General features: G+C 40.2%; 1 protein-coding gene across 13 annotated transcripts in view; it reads left to right on the forward strand.

The window, feature by feature from the left end:
* Window positions 1-27,079, forward strand: part of ASPH (aspartate beta-hydroxylase) — a 208,930-nt gene that overhangs the window by 145,698 nt on the left and 36,153 nt on the right. For all 13 annotated transcript variants that reach the window (XM_070221499.1, XM_023648544.2, XM_070221503.1 and 10 more), the window contains 5 exons: window positions 3,441-3,591; window positions 6,072-6,208; window positions 12,437-12,535; window positions 14,574-14,663; window positions 19,432-19,569. In XM_070221499.1, coding sequence (XP_070077600.1) covers window positions 3,441-3,591; window positions 6,072-6,208; window positions 12,437-12,535; window positions 14,574-14,663; window positions 19,432-19,569 — 615 coding nt within the window. The remainder of the gene's footprint in view (window positions 1-3,440; window positions 3,592-6,071; window positions 6,209-12,436; window positions 12,536-14,573; window positions 14,664-19,431; window positions 19,570-27,079) is intronic.

Consider the following 27,079-nt stretch of genomic DNA (forward strand, 5'->3'; position numbering starts at 1 on the left):
GGGCTGGCCCCGTGGCCGAGTGGTTAAGTTCGCGCGCTCCGCTGCAGGCGGCCCGGTGTTTCGTTGGTTCGAATCCTGGGCGCGGACATGGCACTGCTCGTCAGACCACGCTGAGGCAGCGTCCCACATGCCACAACTAGAGGAACCCGCAACGAAGAATACACAACTATGCACCGGGGGGCTTTGGGGAGAAAAAGGAAAAAATAAAATCTTTAAAAAAAAAAAAAAAGAATCTCAGAATCCTTTAAAAAAAAAAAAAAAAAGAGGCTACCAAATGAAGAGGCTGAACTAAATGGTTCAAAAGGCCTCTCTCCACTCCAGGACTCCGTCATTCTGTGAAGTCATCTATGAATGATCATGTTCTTGGGAATTAACTCACCATAGCCAAACTCACAAGACACTGATGCCTAACCAGAAAAGCCAGCATGTGAATATAGAGAAGGCGATAGGGACAGGATGACCAGTATGGGTCATTGACTTGGACTTCCTCTTCTGGTAGATAAATCTGTTCTGGAGAACATTTACAGATTTGAACAGATAGTTGTGTCTTCTGAAGCTTTTTTCTGTCAAGCAAGGGTGAATTAGCCTTTGCAAATCTAGAGATTTTTTCAGTTTTCCTTTCTCATAAATCTGTCCACTTCTCTCTATCACCACTGCTTTGATTCTAGCCCTCATCATCCTGAGAAACTTACCTATTCAGTAGGTATTATCGAGTTATTTCTTGGAGGTGTTATTTTCTGAAAGCTCCCCATAGATATTTTATCAATTTGGACTGATTCTTAGTAGTTTTTGGGGTGTGGGAGGGATGGATCATTTTCTTACCCTGTCCTCAAATTGTAGAGTTATGCTTTATTTTGGTTCTGCAGGCATCTATATATTGACTGCAACACACACTTTATTTGAAAAAGGTAAACATGTTAAATAGGATATTCTGAGAAAAAAATCTTATATACTACTTTTAGCATCTAAGTGGCATTATTTTTCCTCAAATGGTAATCTCCAAATTGTAGTCTGCTAAATCTGATGAGATTTTGATGACCATTTCGCACATTCTCCTCTCTCTTCCTGTCTCTGGTATTTCACTCCCCATTCTCATTCTCCAGCTAAGAGTCTTGCTTATTTCACTAAGTAAAGAGAAGTATTCAAAGAGCTTCCACGTGATCCCTCAACTGCTCTGATAATCTCCCTACACCTGCTGCCATATGCTGCGTCTTCCCTCCCGTTGGCTCACATGAGCGGTTCTGGTCCCCTTTCCCATCCCCTCTCACCTGCTGAAGGACATCCTTCTAATTTTTTGTCCTCTTCTACATCATCAGATTTCCCCTCTCTGCTGAGTCTTTTGCATCAGCTTAGAGACATGCTTTAGGTTTCCCATTGTTAAAAACTCTCTCCCTTGTCTCCACATTCCTCTCCACGTACTGGCCCATTTCTCTGCTTCCCTCTACGGTGAAGCTCTTTGACAGAGTTGTCTGCACCTCCTTCCCTCCTGTTTTCTTTTGAATCTGCTCCGTTCCATTATAGGCCCCCTGTAGTCCAATGAAATGATCTTGCCAGGAACATCAGAGGGGCCACGTTGCCCGATCCAGTGGGATGTGCTCTCAGTTCTCATCTTGCCTAACCTGACGGCCACCTCTAACATGGTTGATTACTCCCTCTTGCTACCTTTTGTCACTTGGCCTCCAGAACACCACTTTTTTTTTATTTTTCTTCTCTCCTCCCTCCTTCTCTGTCCCTTTTTGCTGGTTCTCCCCTTTCTGACCTCTAATGGCCTTGAAACATTGAAGTTCCTTTGAATTCTGTTCTTGGACCCTCTTCTTTTCTCTGTCTACACTCACAACTGCTTCTAGCTTCCTAGCTTTAAATACCATCTCTATCCTTGACAACTCCCCAATGTATATCTCTAACTCTCAGTCTCTCTGAACCTCTGATTCATATATGCACCTTCCTAGCCGGTATCTCCACTTGGGTACCTAATAGGCATTGGGGTTTAATATGGCCAGAACTGAAGTCCTGATTCCATATGCCTGCAAATCTGCCTCTGCCCTTACTTCCCATTCTCAGGGAATGACAGTTCCACCTGGTAATTGTTAAGCCAAAAACCTTCAATTGACTTCTCTCTCTCCCTTTTTCTCATACCCTACATTCAGACCATCTGCAAATCTATTGGCTCCGACCTTCAAAATATAGCTAGAATCCAACCACTTCTTAACACCTCCATTACTACTACCCTAGTCCAAGCCATCATCACCGCGTGTGCGGATTCCTGCTGGAACATCCTAACTGGGCTCTCTGCATCTCCCCTCAGGCCCTCAAGCTGTTCTCCATACCACTGCCAGTGTGATCCTTTTGACAGATATCAGATCATGTTAAAAACCCTAGTTCTTGGGGGCCGGCCCGGTGGCGCAGTGGTTAAGTTCTCACATTCCGCTTTGGCGGTCCATGGTTCGCCAGTTCAGATCCCAGGTGCGGACGTGGCACTGCTTGGCACGCCATGCTGTGGTAGGCATCCCACATATAAAGTAGAGGAAGATGGGCATGGATGTTAACTCAGAGCCAGTCTTCCTCAGCAAAAAGAGGAGGATTGGTGGCAGATGTTAGCTCAGAGCTAATCTTCCTCAAAAAAAATAAAATGAAAAACCGGGGTTCTTTCCATCTCGTGTGGAATTAGCGTGGCAGAATTGGCAATAACTTACTAGGTTCTTCATTCGCTGACACCCCCCCCCATCAGTCTCCTCCTTGCTCCCCTCCTGTATCAGTCTTTTCTCTATTCCTCACTATCCTCCAGGGCCCTTATTCTTGCTATTCTCTCTCCTTGGAACATTCTTCCCCCAGATATCCTCATGCCTCACTCCCTCACTTCTCTTGGGCCCTCCCCGATCATCCTGATTAAACTGGCACCCTCTCCACCTCCCCACTCCCAGCATCACTAAGCTTGCTTTGTTTTTATCCATAGCACTTATGATCACCAGACTTTCTCTCCTTCCCAAAATGAAGCAAAATGGGAAAGCGGATTTGTCTGTTTTGTTTAATTTGTCTGCCACATGTGTAGAACAATGCCTGACTCCCAGAAAATAGTTGTTGGACGAATGAATGAACACAGGAATAAACTAATAAAAGAACAGGAACTATGGAGTGGAGTCCTGTCTGTATAATGTTTTGTATAACATGATATAAATTTCCATTAGCCTTAGCATATATGAGTCTTGCTTTATGATAATCTTTCTCATCTATAGTTGAGTAGCTAACTTGTGTTCATATTATCAAAATAGCATTTGTGTTGCTTCCTTTGTTTATTTTTTTATCTCTTAATAAAGAGAAAATTTGAATCTGTCTTGAATTACTTTTAAAGCATGTCCAAAAGTTAACTCTTCATGAATATGTTGCTTGATTACAAATGGAGCTTGTCATGGGACATTTATCCAGTGTGGGGCTTCCTCCAGTGTGAAGATGACTTGGCTGAGAAGAGGAGGAGCAATGAGGTGTTGCGCAGGGCCATCGAGACCTACCAGGAGGTGGCGGCCCTGCCCGACGTCCCCGCAGACCTGATGAAGCTGAGTCTGAAGCGGCGGTCAGAAAGACAGCAGTTTCTAGGTAAAATGGAACAAGAGTTAATTCAACAGCAAATACTATCTTTTCATCTTAAAGAGGCTGAAGGCTGTGTATACTCTTAGGAGAGTTTAGTTACATGGAAGGAAACCTGAGTTTGTAATTAATTTCAGGTAACTTTCCCAAGTGTGTTTTACACTAAAATAGCAATCATAACCTTAATAATTACAAAGATGTAGAGTTTTACTGCCTTCCCCCACTACCTCCCATTTTTAAGATGAGGCAAATAGGATGTGGAGAGGTTGGATAATTTGCCTAAGGAACCATAGCTAATAAATTAATAGGTCTAGAATCAAAAACTCGTCCTGTCATGCCAAATTCATTTCTCTCTTAACTACAAGGAACTGATTCCTGGACGTTAAAATTATCAGTGGAACAGTTTTATAGAGGAATATTAGGAGTTTCAGGTACTGAAAATCTTACCTGTAAGGTCTGATTCTATACCAAGGTAAATGATAGAAAAACAATTTTTAATCGCTAAGTAAATTTACAAATGCTTTGAAAAGAGCAGCATAAAGCATCCTCTCTGACTGACCCGGGTTCCCAGTGCCAAAGGCTAGTGAGACTAGCTGTAACCTAACTTCATTATAACCAGGCCTGTATTTCTCTCCCACCTAACACGTCATCAGTAAACCAGGAGGGAAGAATCTAAGCCACGTGAAACTGCTCAAGATGGGTGCCCAGTTGGCTGGATAACATATTATGTGAACAAATTATCGGTGTCACTAGGAGAAGCTCATATAAGAAATATTCAAGGCCAAATGACCCTTGTCTCAGTTTTCTGAGGGATGGAATTAAAGGTAGTTGTGTCACTTTGGTAAATGATCAAAATCTGTGATGGGAGTAGAACCCAAGTGATGATTAGAAACTGGAAGAAATGGCCTGTCAGACTGGTATTCATCAGGGCCCGTCTAAGGGAAGCAAAACATGCAGCCCACATGCAGGGTGGAAAAGGCCAGGCTGGGCCTCAAGTGGGCACAAAATCCGTGTTACCAGGTTGTCTTCTTGCCTCAGGCTCCACTATGGCTCTAGTAAACACTGTTTACTGATTCTGTCTTTAAAATTTGATATTTTGCCCATCATGGGTTTTTTATATTAATTTTGATCCTGATTGCTGAATTTTGGACCCTCCTAAACTTTGCACCAGGTGTCTCACTTGTCTCACCCTATTCCCAGCCCTCGGGAAAAGACTGCCCATGGATTAATCTAACCCTCTTCCACAACAGTCTTTTAATATTTGAATATAGTCTTTTCCTCGGAATGAGAATGAGGCAAGTTTGCAAGAGGAGGCTCTGTGCAGAAGGAATTGTGTGCAGAAGGTGTCAGCGAAGGGGCCAGGTGATGAAGTTCCCTCAGCAGAGCAGGGTTCCATCGTGCAGAGTGGAAGGGACAGGGAGGGCATGACAGCAGGCAGGATTTTCACCTGGGCCTCTGTAGTGGTTAACAGGGGAAGTTTAGAAGCAGAAGAAAAGTGTGGACCTAAGGTGAGCAGATACGGGCAAAGAGGGTTGAGAAAAGTAGCCTGATCTGTTAGTGAGAGAATGAATGCCTGAGCAAACCCATCCTAGACTGACCAGTAACAGAGAGCAGGCTAGGGGTAAGTCAGTGATGTTTTATGGCAAATAGTTTATCCGTTAGTGGAGCGTCCAACTGCGTTAGCTTACTGATGGTCCTGCTGCACTCTTGGCTAATATTCAGTTTGTGGGCAACTGAGCCCTTTAGGTAATTAATTTTGTCATGTATACTAGTCTTAGGTTGCACGTTTTCCCTTATTCAATTTGTGTTTCCAGCTCTGACAAGGACTAATGACAATTGGCTCCAGAAATTGTAAATTTCCATCAGACAGCCTTAAAAATGAATTGAAGCTGACGTTTTCAAGATTCATGTTGTGCATAGTATCCTGTTGTCCACCAGAGGGTCCCATAACACTGGATGATGTCTCCTTTGCTCCATGATTAGGTCATTACCTAGAGACGAGGACACTTAATTGGAAACGGTGTCAGCAGTGTACCTCAGTGCCCCGTCAAGTTTCATACGGGGTGCTACACCCTGAAGTCTATTAGACTTTTTGTTTGTCTGTTCTCTATTCATAATTTTAAAGTTAATTATAATAAACCAAAAATATCTCAGCAAAATGTTTTTTTACAAGGAATTTGTAGCTAAAACTTTCTTAAGAGGGAATTTGACATAAGAAGGTAAATGTTGATGAATTTGGAAAATGAGAATGTCTTTAAAATGTTTATAACCAGTATTATATTCAGTATCTACTTACAGGAGTTACTGATGCTGTTGTAACTGCAGAAATAAATCCTAATCGGTACTTAGCTATCAGAATAGAGAGTCAGATTTCAGCTGGTCTTCAGGCTCTGTTTGAATAGTCTCTCATGATGTGTAGTCTCGATATAAAGATGTACATACTCTGTTGTTATTTTCATTGAAGTTTTTTTTTCTTACCACCAAATCAGGTCACATGCGAGGTTCCCTGCTTACCCTGCAGAAACTAGTTCAACTATTTCCGGATGATACTTCCTTAAAGAATGACCTTGGAGTGGGATACCTCTTGATCGGAGATAATGACAATGCCAAGAAGGTTTATGAAGAGGTAAGCAAGCAACAGTCTTCTATGAGCTACGTCAAATTATTTTTTTTTGAGGAAGATTTAGCCCTGAGCTAACATCTGCCACCAGTCCTCTTTTTGCTGAGGAAGACTGGCCCTGAGTTAACATCCGTGCCCATCTTCCTCTACTTTATATGTGGGACGCCTGCCACAGCATGGCTTGCCAAGGAGTGCCACGTCCACACCTGGGATCCGAACCAGCAAACCCAAGCTGCTGAAGCGGAATGTGGGAACTTAACCACTGCACCACTGGGCTGGCCCCTACATCAAATTATTTTAAACATCGAGTTCTAATGTTAGTTATAAATTGCGTTTAATACACCCAATCTCTCACTCTCTTTAAGTTAACTCAAATAGAATGTAAGTATTATTATAGTGGGTATCTTCTAAATTTTGTTTTCATCACTTTTTTTCCCCTTGATCAGAAGATTTTAAATTTTAGTCAACACATGGTGCATCAAAACCTTCAACCTATAATTGTGATATTTTTAAAGCTCACTCTTTATCAGTCCACAAACAGCCTTTCTAAAAGTGTTGTTTATGATAGAAAGAGGAACTCACGTTTTCCATGAACGTAAAAACACAATCTTTTCCTTTTTTAGGTAAAAGTCTGATCTAGGGAAAGACTGCAGGACATAATCTTTGGGGCATATGGAGTAAATTACTCACCTTTCAGAGGGCATTAACTCTTCAATCCTCTAGCAAGGATGCCTTCAAAAGGATTTCTACCTTATAATGGATGTTTTAGTAAATGACCTCTAAGTCGCAAGTAACTATAAAATCCAGAAAACTGTGACTCCTTTGTGCCCTGAGGGAATTCATTTGGTACAGAATAAAATAAACAGGATACCAAATGAACTTTGAAGCTGGAGAAAGTTAATGCCTCTATAAAAGAAAGATGAACACATTTCCTTGTTATTCTTTAATCTAGGCCTTTTGGTCACTGGTTTCAAGCTGGTACACTTTACATCAAAATACTACTACTCACTAATATCCAGCATGATTCCTTCTGTTTTAAAAATGCTGTCAAGTGTAGTGATTTCCTACTCAGACTAGGGACTGGTCCACTCACAAAGTGGTGCTTTCCTCCTTTTATTGTTTTTGATACTTGATTGAAAATCATTCAATTTTCGAGCAGTTGTCTTTTCATCCTTGTCATAATTTTTATATTTTCTGAGAGAGCAGAAATAAGACCTGTGCTGTTTATGGCATCTCAAATATTTATACAGAGTGGATTGAACTTACAATATTGGAAATGTGTGCCATGTACTAAAGTACCTGTTCCAGGTCATAAAAGAAGTCCATGTGGGGCACTGTATTTGCTAATGGCTAAAACATTACACTGAGTGCCCTGGCTTGCAAAGTTTGGTTAAGGGAAACATCGTGTATCTTAGTGATTCAGGATCATATGAATGTATGAATTGTCAAACTATATCAGACATGCTCATTATTCTGTCACTGTCAGAAACCACAAAGATGGAATTATAGAATTCCTTCCTTCCAAAAAAAAAATGATCAAGTGTTGACTGGGTCCCAAGCTCGTTTGAGGTTAGGGCAGGATCTGAAAGCATGCTAGTTGCTCTCACCCACTCTGACTTTGCCCTTCTTCACCTTTTCAAAACCTTCCTTGAATATATTCATCCTGGGGCCAGCCCAGTGGCTCAGCGGTTGAGTGTGCACGTTCCGCTTCTGGCGGCCCGGGGTTCACTGGTTCGGATCCTGGGTGCGGACATGGCACCACTTGGCGTGCCATGCTGTGGTAGGCATCCCACATATAAAGTAGAGGAAGATGGGCCTGGGTGTTAGTTCAGGACCAGCCTTCCTCAGCAAAAAGAAGATGAGGATTGGCAGCAGTTAACTCAGGGCTAATCTTCCTCAAAATAAGTAAATAAATAAATAAATAAATAAAAAGAATATATTCATCCTTTTAACCTGATACTAAATCTTGGCTGTGTGAAACATTTTACTTCATCTTGAAAAATAAAATTTACGTCCTGTTATTTATACATTTGAAATCATAATCTCATCTGAATAAGCATAACAGAATACAGAAAGTATGAAATATAGCCATATTATACAGCTGAGTGGGCTTCTTTGTAAAGAAGCATTGATAGATTGAAAATGTGAGGTTTGCCTTTTACTCCCTCCTTCTCACCGCTAAGTTAATAAGCTGTATCTAATGGGTTCTCTTTCTGTAACCAGAGTTTATCCTGGTTATGTTTACGTCTCAATCAAAGATCATTTTCAGAAAACTGATATTGTTACTTTATATTTTTCTTCATGTTGATTTTTATTTTATAAAAATCATTGATAGTTCCCTTTCTGGGTTTTTGCTGCTTTTAGTTTCAACAAAGACTGACTTTAAAGTGGTTTGATGTAGATTACTCACATCTGTAGCTTTGGAAGGCCCTCCTGTGTTCCCTTCACGTTAGCAACACCACCAGTTGCCCAGGCCACCCACGGTCCAAAGTTGAGCATCGTTCCTGATTCTTCCCTCCCCTCACTCCTCACCTATATCCATTCACTTACTCAGCACGTGTTTATTGACACCCACACACGCTACCTTGGGAAATGGTAGTTAATGAAACAAACACTGAGTGTGCCCTCATGGAGTTTACAATCTGGTACCAAATCACTGATTTCTCTTCATTTTACCTTCTGAATATCTTTCAAGTCCCCTCCCTTTGTAACCCAGGCACTCATCATCTCTATTCTAGATTAGGACAGCTTTATCCTGCACAGGCCTTCTCTCTTCCAACCTTCATCAACACCAAACACAAATCTGACCATCTCACGCTCGGCTCGAAATCTTCAGTGGTTCCCATTGTCCACAGGAAAGTTCTTCAAACATGTCTGCTTGCAAACCTTTCCAGTAAAACATGTCCAAGCAAATATCTGCAATAAGTATGTTTAAATATTTACGTATTATGTATATATGTGTGTGTACTAATATGTGATGTACGTTATAAAAGGTATACACCCCAAAATAAGTTTTAGGATGAAATGAAAGATTTCAAATACTTTTTAAATTTCTTTTAATTGCCCCAAAACTGTTCATTCTCACTGAAAAATTAATGTTTTAGTAATATCAATGTGCAATACTATTTATGATTATATGATATGATTTTTTTACCATGGTAATATGTCATGCAAAGAGCTTGTGCTGAACTAAAATGTGAGCTGTACCAGTTTTTTGTTTTCTGCTCTGTGTGTGGGTGTAAACAAAGAGAGAAAGAATCTGTGTAATATTATTAGTATTGATCTCAGTCTGGGTTTCTTAGAAATCTTATGAAGCCAGTTGTCATTTTCTGAGGGTTTGTTGATTACAGCTAGGTAATGCACGCACTCCTCTTCTGCATCCACGTGAGCTGTAGCCAGCACAGAAGGTGATCATAAGAATCAAGCAGGGAGGGCAGCACTGTTGGTTGCTCTGGGTGCCTGATCGCCCACCCTCCCCTTGCCTAGCATGGGTGTGAGTGAGATGTGTGACTGTCCACCAGGCAGATGAGAGGAGGGCCCTGGAGCCTGTCACATACTAAACATTATATTTCAAAGACGGATACGAGGAGAAGATTTGTAATTTCTTTCCACTCCCTGGAGGATTATCTTGCACATGATACTAAACAGGACCGTTTGTGATTTGTCTCCTGCCCTCGTATCCAATCTCATTCCCTTTTACTGCTCCTGGCCCAGTATTCCTTTTTACTCACGTTCTCTTGTGCCTTGAATGCCTATTCCCCACCTTCCCTGTCCCTGGTGAACTCCTCTTCATCCCTAAACACCTTTCAGACCTTGCCCCTGCCACACCCACCCCGGATTAAGCAAGTGCCCCTCCCTGTACCCCGTACATGCCTCATGTCTGTCTCTGTGGTTACACTTGCCACATTGTGTTACCGTTGTCTGCTTGGGAGTCTCTCTTCCTCCCTTGAGTGAAAGCTTCCTGAGAATAGATAGGGTATCTCATTTATATGTCCAGAGCCTAGAAGAGTTCTGTGTGTTCTAAAATATCATAAGTGAATACATTTTCTAATTACTTGAGATGATGGCTGTGGGTCTACAGTAGGCAAAAATGTCATCTGTGGAGCTGCACTAGTTTTAATAATCCGTTCATAGTTATGCTGCCAGAAACATGACCAGCCTTAATTCAGTTCAATTCCAGAGGTGTTTAGTGAGCTCTTGCTCAGCATCTAGCTCAGGAACAGGTGCCGTGGAAGGTGCAGAAGCAACAGAGTCCGTGCTTTCAGAGATCTAGTTAGGGAGGAAAACCCGGCATGCATCCATCTGTTCAGTTAGTGCAGATTTCTCGACCACCTGCCACATACCCAACACTGTTCTAAGCACTGGCGATCAGCAGCGAGTGCAATGGACAAAATCTCTGTAGAGCTTGCGTCTTACTGGGAGAAATAAAAAAATATTAAGTCAGATGGTGATGTGTACTATGAAGAAAAAGGAGTCAGGATAAAGACTAGTGATGGGGGTGGTTGGGCATCGGCTTCGCTGAGATAGTAGCCTTGATAAAGCAAGGGCTTCATCGAGGAAGGGAGTGAGCCATTTGGATGTCTGAGAGAAGAGTGAGACAAAGGAGTACTGCACATGCAAAGGTCCTGAGGCGGGGGTGCCTTTGGCTTGCTACCAGCAGCAGGGAGTCCAGGGTACCTCACAGTGGCTGGTAGGAGGCCAGTAGTAGAGGAGGCCAGAGAAGTAGAGAGGCCCAACTGAAGGGGGGCCATGGAGGCTGTTTCTAGAACTTAGTCTTTTAGTGAAATGGAACCCATTTGGGTTTTGGACAGAGGAGGGTTGAAGTCTGACCTAGGATTTAGTGAGTCCATTTAGGACCCCAGCTGGGGAATGGGCTACAGGACAGAGGGGCTGGAAGGCAGAGGGTCAGTAGTCAGAAGGCTCCTATAAGAAGCTGGGGGAGAGATGACAGACAGGGACCAGGGTGGCAGCGGTGAGGGAAGTCACAAGGGGTACGATTCTGAATGTATTTTGAAGGTGGTGTTGGCTGGATTCGCTAATGGATGAGGTGCAAGAGCAACTACAAGACGGAAAACACTCAAGTACTGGCACTGTGTGCTGTGAGCTCACAGAGGGCATGGGGGCCCCCTCCTGGCGCACTTAATCCTTCTGTGTAAGGAACCCATGGTGGCTCTGACTCGCTCCCTACTCAGGCTCAGGGATGAAGAGCAGTTACAGGATATTCATCTTTTCTCTACATGCACCCAATGCTAACCTTCATCTTTCACTTTTGTTCCGTAAACGAGTTTAAGCAGCTTCACAAGTTGAATGTTGTTGTTTGGATTTCTCAGTGCTGTATTTAATTTATAGGCTTTTTGCATAATTTATCTTTAATCAAAATAAATCCATATGATAGTAAACAATGATTGGTTTATATTAAATATTTACCTGGGTTTTATCACAGATTATTGGACTTGCTCACCACTTTATCCTCAGTCCTTAAAATGGTCTGGGCATTTGGGAAATTTATGTTGAATGAATGGCTCGTGATGTATTACAAATGCAAATCTAAGGTTTTTTTGGCTGGGAAAGATTTGCTCTGAGCTCACATCTGTTGCCAGTCTTCCGCTCTCTTTTGTCTTCTCCCCAAAGCCCCAGTGCACAGTTGTATATTCTGGTTGTAAGTCCTTCTATGTGAGCCACCACCACAGCATGGCTACTGACAGACGAGTGGTGTGCTTTCATGCCCGGGAACTGAACCCGGACCGCCAAAGCACAGTACACCAAACCTTCACTGCGTGGCCATCAGAGCTGGCCCTAAATTTTCTCTTAATTAAGGCAACGTATAAAGTACGTATATAAAGAAATGTATTATAAGCATTCAGAGTTGACTTCAAGTGTAGCAAATATAAAGCAGTTTTTTCCTGATCACTAAAAAAATGGTGAAGTCCTATCAATTGACAGATATTTAGCTGATTTGCAGTGTTCAAGCAATGCTTTAGCAGTCATTGCCTTTACATTTAGTTCTTCATTCTTGAGGAGCTAATGTGTAGATGTGAGAACATTTCGAGTTGAGGGAAAATGGGGCCATTATTTTAAGCCTAATCTATTGCAGTGAAATAAAACACCATAGTGTTGTAAGCTGTGACGTCGTAATCCAGTCCAAGGACAGCGGGGCTAATTAACATTTGCTGTGACAGTCATTTATGGAATTTGTAGTCCATCACAATAGCTTTTTGTTTCCTTTGAGTTTAGGTTCTGAATGTGACCCCTAATGATGGCTTTGCTAAAGTACATTACGGCTTTATCCTGAAGGCACAGAACAGGATCGCTGAGAGCATTCCCTATTTAAAGGTAACTGTCCCTGCTCATCCTTTTTCCTTCTTCCCATTCCTTTGAGTCAGTTGGACACCCTTGATGGTACACTGTAGATTGATTGGCATGAACTGCTGAATCTTTTCATCACCAAAATGTACACCCTCTGACCATGACATTCTCAGCAGTGTGGACCGTATCCATAATTGACAGTGTCAGATATAGAAATACCGACTTTGTGAGTAGATACTATTTGGAAAAGACTATATGAAGAAATTCCTAAAACCGCAGTTGTTACTGGCCTTTATTTAAATGTCAGAAGTAGAGAAAAATTATTGATATGGTATTTTAAAATATGGCAATGCATTAAATGTTCCTTCTACAATTTAATTATATGCTGAGACTCGTTTGAACAGGGCTCATGGCACCCTCTACAAAGTGAGGTGAAAATTGCAGACTGAATAAGTGAAACCCCCAAAAGCCTGATAGCTCAAAATATTCAGATTAAAGTATGCTGCCCTTTTTTTCTCACGTATCTAGTTGAATCATTGTCAGTTCACCAGCATCACTTTTGGTCTTGGTCAGGGCTGTCCGACAGAACCTTCTGCAACAGTGGAAATGTTCTTTATTTGTACTCTCCAGTGTGGTAGCCACTAGCCACCTGTGGCTATTGAGTACCTGAAATGTGGCTAGTGTGAGTGAGGAGCTGAATTTTTCATTTTAGTTGATTTTAATTTAAATAGTAACATTAGCTAGCAGCTACCTTATTAGATGAGTAGCTGATTGAATACCTGTGAACATTTTTTTTAAGTAGCAGTATATTATGCTTTTATGATCTCTTTCTTTCACATGACTTAAATCAGAGATCCCAAATAGCAACCCACTGATTACAAATAGCTTGCATGTTTTATTTAGCCAAGATAATTCTATTAAAAGCAATTTTAATTGCTTGCCTTAGTTGAGGATATGAACATTTTAGGTCATCATACAGATTTCCTGTTTCACGCGAAAGGTCATATCTGGCCCACATCCCAGCACAGAAGACCAGCAGGGGTGTCCCCGTGAGGTGGGCGTGCACCCCCTTCTGTCTTGGCTGTCAGTGGGCCTCTGTTGTCCTTTACATTCCCCGCCAGGACGCTGAGGGCATGTGGGTTCCTCTGATTTAAAGTATTCGCCTTAGATTCCTTTGACATTATGAGGGCCAAAGAGTATCCCTAAGGAGGCCTGATGGAACCTGTCCTCCTTGAGCCATGCTTCTCCTGTTCCTCACCTTTCATACTTCCCAACATTATGCAAATAATATTGCTTCCCAGTAAACGGTAATGGGCTTCTTATGAAGAGGCCTCAAGGATTCAGATTTTTAGAAAGAATTCCTTGACGTTTAAATATTTTTTACCTTTGTCCTTTTACTTTTCTAAACTCATTCTCTTTCATATTTTCTCTATTTTTTTTTTTACATAAATCTCCATTTCAGTCTTTATGTGGAAGATGGGGTAGAAATCAGCTAAGTGTTTTAGAGTAGGATTTTTTAAATACCAGTTACATTTTGAAAGATTCCGTTTGGCTTTAATCCTATTGTACATTTTGTAAAAGATTTTATTAAAATGTTGGGGACACTTGTTTTGAGTGGGAAAAAATATTTCTTGCAGTTGGGTCTCTATCACTTCAAACATCTGTGAGCAACTGAACATTGTGGTTCAGGGATAAAAACGCCTCTTGATGACATATGGTCAGATTTGGAGAGCAAAAGGAATATGATAGAGACGCAGACAAAGAAATTCTTTGGGATATTGAAATATGATTGCTCCTGCAGATACAATTCACAAAGCATCCCACCAATTTTATGGGCTGTTAATTAATGTTAATTAATGATGAATATATTGTTAAATTTAGCTTCTTCACCTCCTTTTGGTTTTGCATTGTAAATGTTGACCAGTAACCTAATTGTCGAACTTTAATATTGAGATTAATTTTTCTGGTTCTTGGATTTTCGTATGGTATATAAAGATTAAATAAACCCATGAACTAAATCTGCTATTTAATTCTTTCATAAATGCTAACACTGTCTTTTCTACAGGAAGGAATAGAATCTGGGGATCCTGGCACTGATGATGGGCGATTTTATTTCCACCTGGGGGATGCCATGCAGAGGGTTGGGAACAAAGAGGTAATGAGTTTGTGGACTTTTGTGCTCTTTAACAGAGGATAAAATGGGGGGGATTTAATTCTAGGAGAAATTTACATTTGAAAAATTTTTTTGAGCATAAACTTTTGAAGGTGGGAACTGAAACTGTTTAGCTGCTTAAATTGTTTTTTGAAACAATCCAACAACTCCTACTTAATCCTATAAAGAATTTTTAGGATTTGACTTTTATGGCTTCTTTCAAGAAAGTACCTGAATATTCATAGGAACTGTCTCTAAATTAGTCTGTGTATATATATGTATGTATGTGTCTGTGTGTGTGGATGTATGTACGCATGTCTCTGTGTACAGAGAGAGAGAGAAACATTGCCTTGGAAAAATATTTTTAAAATTATGAAATGAAAAGACATCTCTGAAATTGTTTAAATATTTTTTTTAACAGTTTGCCTAGAGTTATTTTTATTTTATTTTGGAATTTAAAAAGTAGTTATATTTAGAATGAAGTCTTTATTCACCTGGTTCCTAAGCACACTGAATCCAATGGCTAATTGCATAAATTACCTTCTGAAATATTTAATACCAAGTTTAAGATAAACACGTGTAGCTATAGTAATGACAGGTACTGGCACAGAAAATGTAGTAGCTAAAATAAGATACATGTTTTCTTTGTGATTATTACTTTTTTCTGAGTACAATGTCAGCTTCTTTAAACGTAACATTAGATCATTAATCATGACATCATATACCGTAAATTCCCCAACCCTCCTAATCCACCATGATTTACATGACGTTGCTGGGCAGCGAAGCCTGCCTTTCCTGTCCTACACATCTCAGGGCTCTGTGCTGGGCTCTCCTTGGAGTCAGGGATAAAAGGATGAAGTGAGACATTGAATCTTTGTAAGCACTGCCTTCCGTAAATGTAATAAAGTGACCTCTAAGGATAACACAGCTTCAGGTTTCTAAAATTAATAAGAACATGGGACCATTTGGACAATTGAGGATTCATCGGAGCAAGGGGTTTTGTGACGGGGTAATTGCCAGCTAAAGACATAAGCCAATTTGGAGTAATAGAGATTTGGATGATCGACACTGTTTTCTTTGTATGTTTCTCTATGTCCCTACCTTTCCCCCTCTAACCTACCAGTAAGTCAACTGAAATAGAATGAAATATGAGGGGTGAAGAGAAAGAAGGGAGAAAAAAGTGCTGATCAGGATCTCTTTTGTGTTCCTTCATTCTTTTAGATGTAAATGTCGGTATCTCTTTTGAATGAGAGGGATAAGAAAGATTTTGCTACAGTATCTAACACTGGATAAATGTTCATATCTGATTGCTATAAATGTAATTGTCACTAATTAATTTATCTTTGAACATCTCAGGGTCTGGGGCGAAGAGAGATAAAAGCAGTCTGATTTATTCTCACATCTTAGATGAAAACAGCCCTTACTTCAAGGGCAAAGAATGCACTATTAAACATTTGTTAAGAACTTGGGATTTGAACCTGTGGGACTGTACTATCAGCTTAATTACCTTTAATATACAAAGAACAGTGCAGTTCTTGAATTTTAAAATTTCACAAGGATTCATCGTTATAGGAGTACAAAAACAAGCTTGTCGAAACCCCATGTTAGTATATTCCCAATGTTAGGTGTTCAATGTGTGATTTGATGACTCTCATGCTCTCAGTTTGCATATTGGGAAGCAAGCATCCTTCATGTTCTTATGCATGAAGCTCTGCTCCAGGCACTGAAGCTGATGGGAAAATTGTTTTTGAGGAAGATTTTTCCAACAGGTTTGTTTTGTATGGACAGGAAGAGAAAGGAAGACAAACCAGCGTAGTCCTGCAGCAATTCAGCCTCAGCTGGTCCCAGTATTTCTGTAACTCGCAAATCCACATTCTAGCTTACGTCTCCTACTCAAAGATCAGATTCATATGTCTACTGCCTGCTTAGTGTCACCACATGATGTCACAGAGACAACTCATATGTCTTCCTCTAAACCATTTTTCTTCCTGGCTTCTGTCTCTCATTTGATGGTGTTGCCAACTTTCCAAGATGAGGACTTGAATCAGCTTTGGCTCTTGCCTGTCCTTCAGCAGGCCCCACTCCTCACTCCAGTCTAGTCAGGCCACATTCTGGGACGTCAGCTTCCTCCTGTCTTTGGTATCCATCTCATCTTCCCTCTTGCTTGGTCAGTGTTGTCATTTGTTATCTTCCACTTCAGCAATGGCTGTAAGAACCTTATTGTTGCTTCTTGCTTTAGTCTTACTTTCTTCCAGGCCATCCTATGCTCAAAAACCCCTCAGTGCAGAATAAAATAAAGGCCATTTCCAAGCAGTGGCATTCACGATCCTCCGCAGGTCATTTGCAGCCAACCCTTCTCACAAGCGCGTCTCCCATGCACCACTGTGTGCTGCATTCCAGCCGGAACAGACTCCAGCTGGGGCCGTGTGTGGTGGGCGTGTTCCCAGGCTGGGGCCTGGCTTTCTGAGTTGGAATCTTTTGGCACACTATTTCTGTGTAATGAATGTAAGTGTGTGTGAACTATCCTGGCAATAATGTGAAATATAGTAGACATTGATATAAAATATATTTAAGAAGGTGCCCCAGGTGTCCTTTCTGTCTATTTTAGTATTCCTGATTAGAAATATACAAAGGTAAGAGTAAAGAGGAAATTTTTGGATGATTCTAACTTGATCATTGATTTTTCTAGCAATTTTTATTGTCAGGTAGTTTAGATGTAAAATTAAAAAAGGCAATCTGGCTGAATTCGTTGCGTCCTCTATATAATTGAAGATATCATTGAAGATGATTTTTTTAAAATTCCTGATATATCATTGTCACAGTTTTGTTTCCCTAAAAGTCAAATGGCAGAGGAGTATAAAATCAAGGGTCCTGTTTGATAGACTAATACTAACTTTGAGTGTCAGAAAAAATCTTATAGATTATTTGAACACACCATTGTAAGCAAAGTCACTTGCCCAGGCATCCAGCGTGGTGAGCGTTAAGGCCAGGACTAAAATCTAAGACTTCTAAGTCCTGAACTAGAGCTATGAGGTTTGCTGTTTTGATTTTCTTATAGTAATAATTTTTTTCCTCACTATTCTAACAATATGCCTAGTCCTTAAAATGAATTGCTGATGATTCGAAAATTAATGGACTGCAAGAGTTTCAAAAAATCATCTGTTGTAATTAATATTGTTGTTCACTTTAGTACTGAAAAGTATAGGAAATAAAATCCTAAATGTAAATTGGACAAAAATACCTAAAAGTCAAATTAATTTCAAAGGTAGAATGCTATGTGTTTAAAATCAGACAATTATTAGCCATTTGAAGTTTCTGGTTTTTAAAGAAACTACGTTATGGCTACTACTTACAAATATTTCAAGAAAACCATATAACAGTAATTAGCATATGTGTTCTTAATTTGAGATATTATTGAGAAGGATAAATAAGAAGATCACTTTTGGTAAATTTTTTTTTAATGCTACAAAGATGAAAGGAGAGTAGACCAAGTTGCCTGGAGCCTGAGTTACAGTTCAACATATTTAGCCTTTTTAAACCTCAGTTTCAGCGTTTTCTGAGTGGAGATATTTGGGGTTCTTGGAAAGATGAAATGAGATTACACATGTAAAAGTGAGCGGGAAACTGGAAGTGTTGCTGAGAGTATGAGGTGGTGCTGCTGTCACCCTCGATTTTCTAATGAAGGAAATTTTGACATAGGAATTTTAAAAGACTTTTGAAAGTTATTTTTTACATTTCAGTTATATCTAGAGTTTTATGAAGATTTTCTTCTTGGATATCTTCTTAATCCGCTTGATATTAACTGCCTGTGTTTAATTGATCAAAATGTGTGTTCAAAATCACTAAGTAATCATTAGATCAGAGTTATAATAATAGGCGCATACTGTCAAGTCCACCGCTAGACTCGGCTCCCATTCTAAAGACAGTGGAGCGTGCGCGGGGCACGAAGCACGTGGGACAGGCCACTAGGAGAGCATATGGTTAGGGCATCATTTGAAGGAGACATATGGAGCAGCAGACTCTGCAGCCAGCTGTCTCTGAAAAGGCTAGTCTTCTTGGAGGCAAGTTGTATCATGTTACAGCCAGCCTAAAGCCACAAATGTTATCCCTTATGGCAGGAGAAAAACAAAAGGGAACAAAAATTCCCTTTTAAAAAATCTAATATTGTTTATCACTATATTTATTGCCAGCTCAGAATAATATTTCCTTTCTGTCTACTTAATTTAATGGAGGGTTTACACTCTGGCACTTTGAGGTAGCCTTCTTAAATGTGGGCATGGAAAGAATGTACCTGTGAAATGATGTTGCTCTCCATTTTAGCATTCCACTTCAGTAAATGCAAATATCTTTGAAGAAATTATTAGAATCAGAATCCTTTCCTTTTAAAGGAAACATAAAAATAGAACTTAAGAAATGAAACCTAAAATATAAATATAGTCTACATTAGTGTCTTAAATTATTTATCCACTCAACAAATAAGTCCTAGACTCTGTGCTGGACACTCGGGGGGAGACCAACATGAGCGCAGCGTGAATCTTGTATTCAGAGACCTTACAGCCTAAGAGTGAAAATAAAATACATACATTTATTTATAATAATAGATCATAATCAGATACCCAGTCAACAGTATTTTCACAGTGTAACAGATTTGATCACCTGTCTAGCAAGGTCTTTATTTAAATGTCACTAAGTAATACCTTATTTTTAGTGACTTTAATTTTAAAATTAATAAAAGTTTCATTGGGAGTTCAATCTTTCTGAATTCTTTCAGGCGTATAAGTGGTACGAGCTTGGGCACCAGAGGGGACATTTTGCGTCTGTTTGGCAGCGCTCCCTGTACAACGTGAACGGACTGAAGGCCCAGCCGTGGTGGACCCCAAAGGAGACAGGCTACACTGAGTTAGTGAAGGTGAGTGTCAACCTAGACTTCATTGTCCCCTAATCGTTATCTGTTTCCTTCTCAAAACCAGAGAATGCTTCTCATGGAAAGGAATGCCAGGGAGGACACAGATTTTATTTCCAGTGAAATTTCCAAAAAATATTGCAAAAAGAGTCTTTTATTCTCACTGGCCAAAGTTGTTGAGATGGTGAAGAAAGGAATTTGTCTTGAAGAGCAGTTCTCAAACATGTTGGCTTCAGGACCCCATTATGCCCTTATGTAAACTTACTGACACCCCGAAGAGTTTGTGTGTGTGGGGGGGGTTATGTCTATCAATATAACTCTTAGAAATTAAAACTGAAGAAAATATAATATTTATTTATGAATTCTTTAAAAGTAAAATAATTCCATTATATGTTAATATAAATAACTTTTTAAAAATAATTATATTTTCGTAACAAAAAAATGAAGTGAGAAGATGGTAATTGTTTTCTATTTTTACAAAACTCTTTGATATCTGGCTTAATAAATGATGGCATTCTCACTGCTACTTTTCACATACACCCATTACAGCAGGGATATCACTTGTCATGTAGCCTCTGGAAAACTCCACTGTGTGCCTGTGAGAAAATGAGCATGAAAGGAGCAAGTAACATTCTTGTATTATTAAGAGAATAGTATTGATTATGCAGACCCCCTCTAGGGAACCCCAGGTGTCCCTGGACCACACTTTGAGAACCACTGGTCCTGAGCCTATAAAAGAATTTGATATAGTTTTAGAAAACGTTGGGTCAGATATGTAGGATAAGGAAATTATGTGATTCTAACAACTTAATGGCTTAAAAAAGAAACAAAAACTTGGAAGCTTTAAGATTAGTAGATTAAATCCAAACCATAAGAATGTCTCCTTCATGATCTTGGTACAGGCTGGTCAGACATTCACTATTGCTTTGGTGAGCTCCTTCTTTTTAGACATGTGAACAAAACGGGAGGTAGATTAAGTTTCAGTGATATTCTTTTCTACTCAAAATGTAAAAGATGTCATCAGTCTGGGTTAGCTGGACTTCACATGTCTGGCCTGAGAATCTAACTGCTTATATACATTCTCATGTAAGGAAATACATTCTGGTTTTCAAACAACTGATTTTATATCTCCCATGTGTGTTTTCTAACACCACCAAGCAATTCTCAGTGGACACTGACTGAGTGTCCTACAAATTTAACTCAATTCTGACACTGCCTGGAGATAGCTTCAGATGCCATAGGTTAAGGGCTCAGCCCCAAAGACTGCCCCCAACTTCAGATGCCAGTAGCAGGTCCAGATTGTCACCTGTGCTTCTGACTGGCTGACTACAGAATCAGAGCTTCCCACGACCCTTTCCTCGGGTTCGAATAATTTGCTAGAGCAGCTCATAGAACTCAGAACATTTACTTTCATTTACCAGTTTATTCTCAAGGATATTGCAAAGGATACAGATGAGCAGCCACATGAAGAGGCACATAGGGCGAGTTCCGGAAGGATCCCCAGCACTGGAGCTTCTGTCCTCATGGAACTCGGGTGCACCACCCTTCTGGCATGTGGGCACATTCACCAACCCAGAAGCTCATTAAATCTTCTTGTCAACAGTTTTTATAGAGGTTAACCTGTAGCACTCACTTCCGTTTCCAAGTGGTCGGTGGGTGGGGCTAAAAGTTCCAACCCTCTGGTCACTTGGTCTTTCTGGTGACCAGCCCCATCCTGGTGTTATCCAGGGGCCCCATGCTAAGTCACCTCATTAGCATAAATTCAGGTGTGCTCAAAAAGGGCTCCTTATGAATGACAAAAGGCACTCCCGTTATTCAGGAAATTTCATGGATTTTAGGAAGTTTGTGCTGGAACCACTGACAAAGACCAAATATATTTCTTATGTTACCACAGGCCACCTCCTGGTTTTTAACCACAGATCCCTTAAAACAAAAGGATCATAACAGTTAACAGACCCTGCCACGTTACTGGAGTCACATTCAGTCATTAATAATTAGTCCCGTCTATCATCTTATCATATGAAAATGTCTCCCAGGGTGAGGCCAGTGAGGTTGGCAGGCCTCCATTAGATCTTGTCAGGTTCCAAAAGTGGGAGTGATCTTAGCAACATATGGCTTCACCCTTTCAGACAGCTGGTATTGTTGAGTTAGACAATATCGTCTCTTGCGCTGAGCCTCTTTTGAGGTGTTGCTGTAATATTGGATTTCCCTCATTGCATTATTTATTCATTCCCTTACCCTCAGCTACTGTTCCTCCTTTTCTTCATTTGTACCCTAACTTTTCCACCTTGGGAAAGGACTTCAGCTTTAGCCACTGTGCTGCTCTACATTGCAGGCGGCAATACTAGTCTAGCAAATACCTCCCCCTCTGTCCACTCCCATCAGATGGGGGAAGGTCACACAGTGCAGATCCAGTGGGCTCTTTTTACCACCAGGCAATATAGCTACCTTCACTCATTAGGCAAGAAGGGAAAAGCAAGAGTAACAAAATTGGTCATTTTGGAATCTAGGCAATGGATATATGAAGGTTTCTTAATACTCTTCTCTCTACCTTTAGGTATATGTGTTAATTTTTCAAATTTTTTTATTAAAGAACGTCTTGGATAAAACGTGTCTATAAGACTTATAAGACCTCACTGATTAATTTGGCCTACTGGGGGAAAAGAAAAGTTTCAATGTATTTACATTAAATAAGTCTTACTTGACCATGTTTATCCTATATTTCATTGCAAAAGCACCCTTTCTAATCACCATAATCCACTTGTAAAGTCATCAGTTAGCCTTTGAATATTTCATAGATCAGAAAACCTTAGTGTGGTGACAATGAATGCAGATTGATTTAAAGAGGCTCTATTCCAAAGCAGAAGCAGTACAGGAAAAACATCTTGCTTGATAAATCTACTCTGATAAATTTTGTACCGTCAGTGATTCTTTGCTTTGTAAAATTCCATCCTTCTCAGCTGGTATCATGCTGAGCTCTCCTGATTTTCCTCTACCACCTAATCTTTTTTTCTTGATCTCTTTGTGAATTTATTTTTCTACTTTTAGCATCCCTACTTTTAGGATGCTTTCAAGTTCAAGTGACAGAAATACAACTGGAGCCTGGCTTAAGCAATAAGGAATGTGATCATCGACTCATGTAGAGGAAGCTACAGGAGGGCAGGCTTCAGGGCTAACAGAATCAGGGGGAAGACGTTCTTGGCTCTGCACTTCCTCCTTGCTCACCTTTGTCCTTGTGCTGGCTTACTGCACAGTGGCTGCCAGCAGCAACTGGAATGGAGGGTTGGAAAGTGTTTCAGGGCTTCACAACATCGTTGAGCCACCACATCAGCCCTAAATGGCCTTCTAGAAACCTCCTAGCAGACCCCTGTCCTATTGGTCATAGTCATGTCTCATAGGCAGTCACAGTTACAGGGGAGTCTGAGACTCCTCCTGAGTCCAGCAGGAGAAAGCCTGTGCCTCTCCATCAAGCAGGGACCAGAAATCTCCCTTCAGGCTGACTAGCCAGTTTAAGTCACATTTCCACTCAGGATGAATTTCTGGCAAGAGGCTATGAGATTTTCCTCAAAACACCAGATTAACACCTGGAGCCAGAAAAGGGTCAGATTCCTCTAAATTGAATGGATTATCTAGAAAAGGGTGAACACCCAAACATAATCAGGGGTCTCTTAGGAAGGGGGAAGAGGCACAGTGAATGTTTGGAGGCGACCTACTGTGTTCAGTGCCCTCCTGACTGGACGTGCACTCACACCCAAATGTTGTTCTCTGCTTTCAGTTGTCCCTTTCTTATCATTCATTTTCTAATTTTCCACTCTGGTTCAACTGCAATTAAAGTTTCTACCAAAGCTGTGCTCCCAAAATATAATTCTCACTGTTTCTGTTCTGTCTCCAGCTGCATAGAGACATTAATATTCAATGTGAAAATTGATTTATGCTGTAATCTCATGGTTAATACTCCTTTCCAACTTTATAGACTTGTCAATGATTTTTAACCCAAAATACCAGGTTTATTATTCTGTCCTTATGTCTTGCCATTGTCCTTTACTGTCTTCAGTTCACCTACAATTCCTCCTCCCACTAGACCTTTTCATATGGTAGTGTCCTCTCCTTTACCCCTTCCCTTTTTCCACCTTTCCTATCCCCTTCACAGCCAATCCCTATTTATCCTTTAGAGGTTAGATAATTGTCACTTCTTTTTGGAGGATAAGGTAGGGATTTCATCCTTGCTGGCACCCAAATTACCTTGTACATCCTTTTTAAGCACTTAACACACAGTATTTAATGGCTCTTCAGTTCTCTGTAGCCCCATGAGATCATATGCTCTAAGACAGCAGGGCCCATGCCCATCTTTTTCCAGGACTAGCACAGTATCTAATACATGATAGGTGCTCAGAAATTAGGTTTGTTGTATGAGTTCCTATAAACTTTCTTTTCTCTAGTTGTTTCATAGATGCGTCAGAAGACTCAGGGATATAAAAATCTTACTATTTAGCATTTCTTACATATAAGCAGTTGGCACAATTAGCATCCTTCTTGGCCTTCCCTGAATGTGGGGAAAATTCTCTCTTACTGCCACTGCACTGGGACAAGGAGGCCTAGAGAAGAGAAAGATCCCCTCTCCCTGCTATTTCAGGAGCAAGGGATAAGGTCATTCTTTTCTAGAAATTGCTGCTGCGTAATAGGGAAGGATATTTAGAATGTTCAGAGTTCCTGTTGAAACTTCAACCATTTAATTGCTTATATAATATAAGGGTAGTGATGCAGGCTGGGCAAGCCAAGGAGTAGAAAGAAAGATTTCTTAGACTCTCAAAGTCTGGTGGTAGTGCTCCTTTATTCAGAGAATAGCATGGGGACAGGACCCATGGGCAGTGAAGAGCTGGAGTGGGTTGAGGGCAGGGAAAAATTTATAAGGCATAGGTATGTGAGTTATTTCTTTACAAGACAAAGGAAAGATCATGTAACAGAGTTATTAAAATGGTAGCAGTGCAGGTGGGTCTGGTTATGGTTATTAGGTGGTCCTACAACATTGGCTAAGAATCAGATCAGATCAGGACAGGACGTCCGATGCTTCCTGGAGGATGATATAAATCAGTATGTAGGGCAGGACGCCTTGGGCTTTTCTCCCTGGGGCCGGCTTAATCCTCATCAGTAGGACTTCGGAATGGCAGAGAAAATATCTTTATAAATCTATCCCTCCATAAAAGTACTGAAAACACAGAGGAAAAAAACGTCAAAATCAACTTTTTCAGAACTCTGTACATTAACCAAAAACTTACAACAATCTGAGGAGCATTTGTTCAAGAAAACTGGCTAAACCTCAGTAAGAACAGCAAGATTTGGGGGATAGTAATGTGACTTACTTTCGTCCATTCCTCCCCAGCTCCAGGGTAGCCTTGAAAACTGATTATCTCACAGCAGTAGCTGTGAAGACCACAGCCTTGCAGGCATTAGTGGGGGCAGATCAGGTTTGGAGCACTTCAAAAAGTTCCATACCAAAAGCATTGTCACTATTTATTTATCTTGTCCTGCTTGGAAAACCCCATTCTCAGGACATTGTTTTTATTTGACCTAACTCATAAGTAAAGCTTTATCCCAGGCTGTTAGTCAAAACAATCAGTGGCAGTTTCTTTTTAATATCATAGCTGCCTAAGGTAGCAGTACCAATTGGGGCAAGCAAGAACCTGTCCCAAAAAAAGGCTTAAAAAAGATGATCTAGTGAACGGGATGCCCGTGAGGGGCTTTGAAAAGCCGTGACATATTCCTGGGGATGTAGAAGGCCAATGCATGTACAGGTAGGCAGGGTGGTGTGCACGCCCAGGAAATACCTGAGAGGGCCACGGTCTTTCACCTTTGATTGACCTTGAGGCTCTGCGCAAGCAAAAAGTGAAAGCTAATGCAGACTTATAACCTGCCTGAGCATTGCAGGCAAGCCCCCAACCTCACACAGCCCCTCAACAAGAGAGAAAGAGTTACTGGTTCAAAGCAATTAAGCAAATCTCTGACCATTCATTAGCTGACCATTAAGTTAACCAAAAAGAGGCTTTAGTGATCATATATTACAATAGAGTAATAGGGACTTCACCGAGTTAATCCAAAGAATCACCAAACAAGCAAATAGCAACAAAAACAAAAATCACCAACTACAGATGCTGGGGGAGGGGTGAATCTGATTTCTAGAGTTGCCACATTATATAATCTAAAATCCAGTTTCAAGAAAAATTACATGACACACAAAGAAACTGGAAAATATATACATAATAGGAAAAAATAGTCAATAGAAACTTCATGAGGGGCCCAGATGCTGAACTTACTAGACAGAGACTTTAAATCAGCTATTATAAATATTTTCAAATAAGTAAAGGAAACTATGTCCAAAGAATTAAAGGGAATTAGGATGACAATGTATCACCAAATGGAGAATAATAGCAAAGAGACAGAAATTATAGAAAAGAACCAAATGAAAAATCTGGAGTCAGGAAGTACAACTCTTTAAGTAAAAAAAAAAAACTCACTAGAGCAGCTCTACAACAGATTTGTACTAATAAAGAAATAATCAGCAAGTTGGAAGATAGGTCAATTGAGATAATCTAAGCTGAGGAACAAAAAGAAAACAGAATGAAGGAAACAACCTGTGATGCACCATCAAGAGTACCAACACATGCATAATGGGATCCTTAGAAGGAGAGGAGGAAGAGAGATGGCAGAAAGATTATTTGAAGAAATAATGGCTGAAACCTCCTAAATTAGATGAATAACATTAATCTACACATCCAAGAACTCACTGAACTCCTAACAGGAACTCAAGAAACATACCTAGACACATCATAGTCAAACTCTCAAGAACTAAAGACAAAGTGAGATTCATGAAAGCGCAAAGAGGAAGGAGACTCATGGCAGAAAAGGAATGTTCAATATGTCCAGCAGCTAACTTCTCATCAGAAATGATGAAGGCCGGAAGCAGTGGGATGGCATTCAAATAGTGAAAGGAAAAGACTGTCAACCACAAATTCTGTATCTGGCAAAACTCTCCTTTGAAAATAAAGGAGAAATTAGGATATTCTTAGATAAATAAAAACTGAGAGAATTTAATGCTAGTAGCAAACCTGCTCTACAGTAAATACTAAAGACAGTTCTTGAGGCTGAAATGAAAGGACATTAGACAGTAACACAAATCTACATGAAGAAATAAAGAGTACTCCTAAAGATAACTGCGTGGGTAAACATAAGAGAGAACAGAGGCATTTTTTTTGTTCTTCTTTTCTTATACCTGATTTTTAAAACAACTGCATAAAGTAATAATTATAAAATGTGTTGATGGTCTCATAATATATAAAGATATAATTTGTATGACTATAATAAGCACAAAGGAGGAAGAGGGAACAGAGCTATATTAGAGCATAATTTCTCCATACTATTGAAGTTAGGTTAATATTTAACTGAACTAGATTGTTTTAATTTAAGTTGCTAATTCTAATACCCAGGGGAGCTAATAAGAAAGTAACTCAAAAAAGTACAG

The sequence above is a fragment of the Equus caballus genome, chromosome 9, assembly GCF_041296265.1.
Source record: "Equus caballus isolate H_3958 breed thoroughbred chromosome 9, TB-T2T, whole genome shotgun sequence".
Classification (NCBI taxonomy): domain Eukaryota; kingdom Metazoa; phylum Chordata; class Mammalia; order Perissodactyla; family Equidae; genus Equus; species Equus caballus.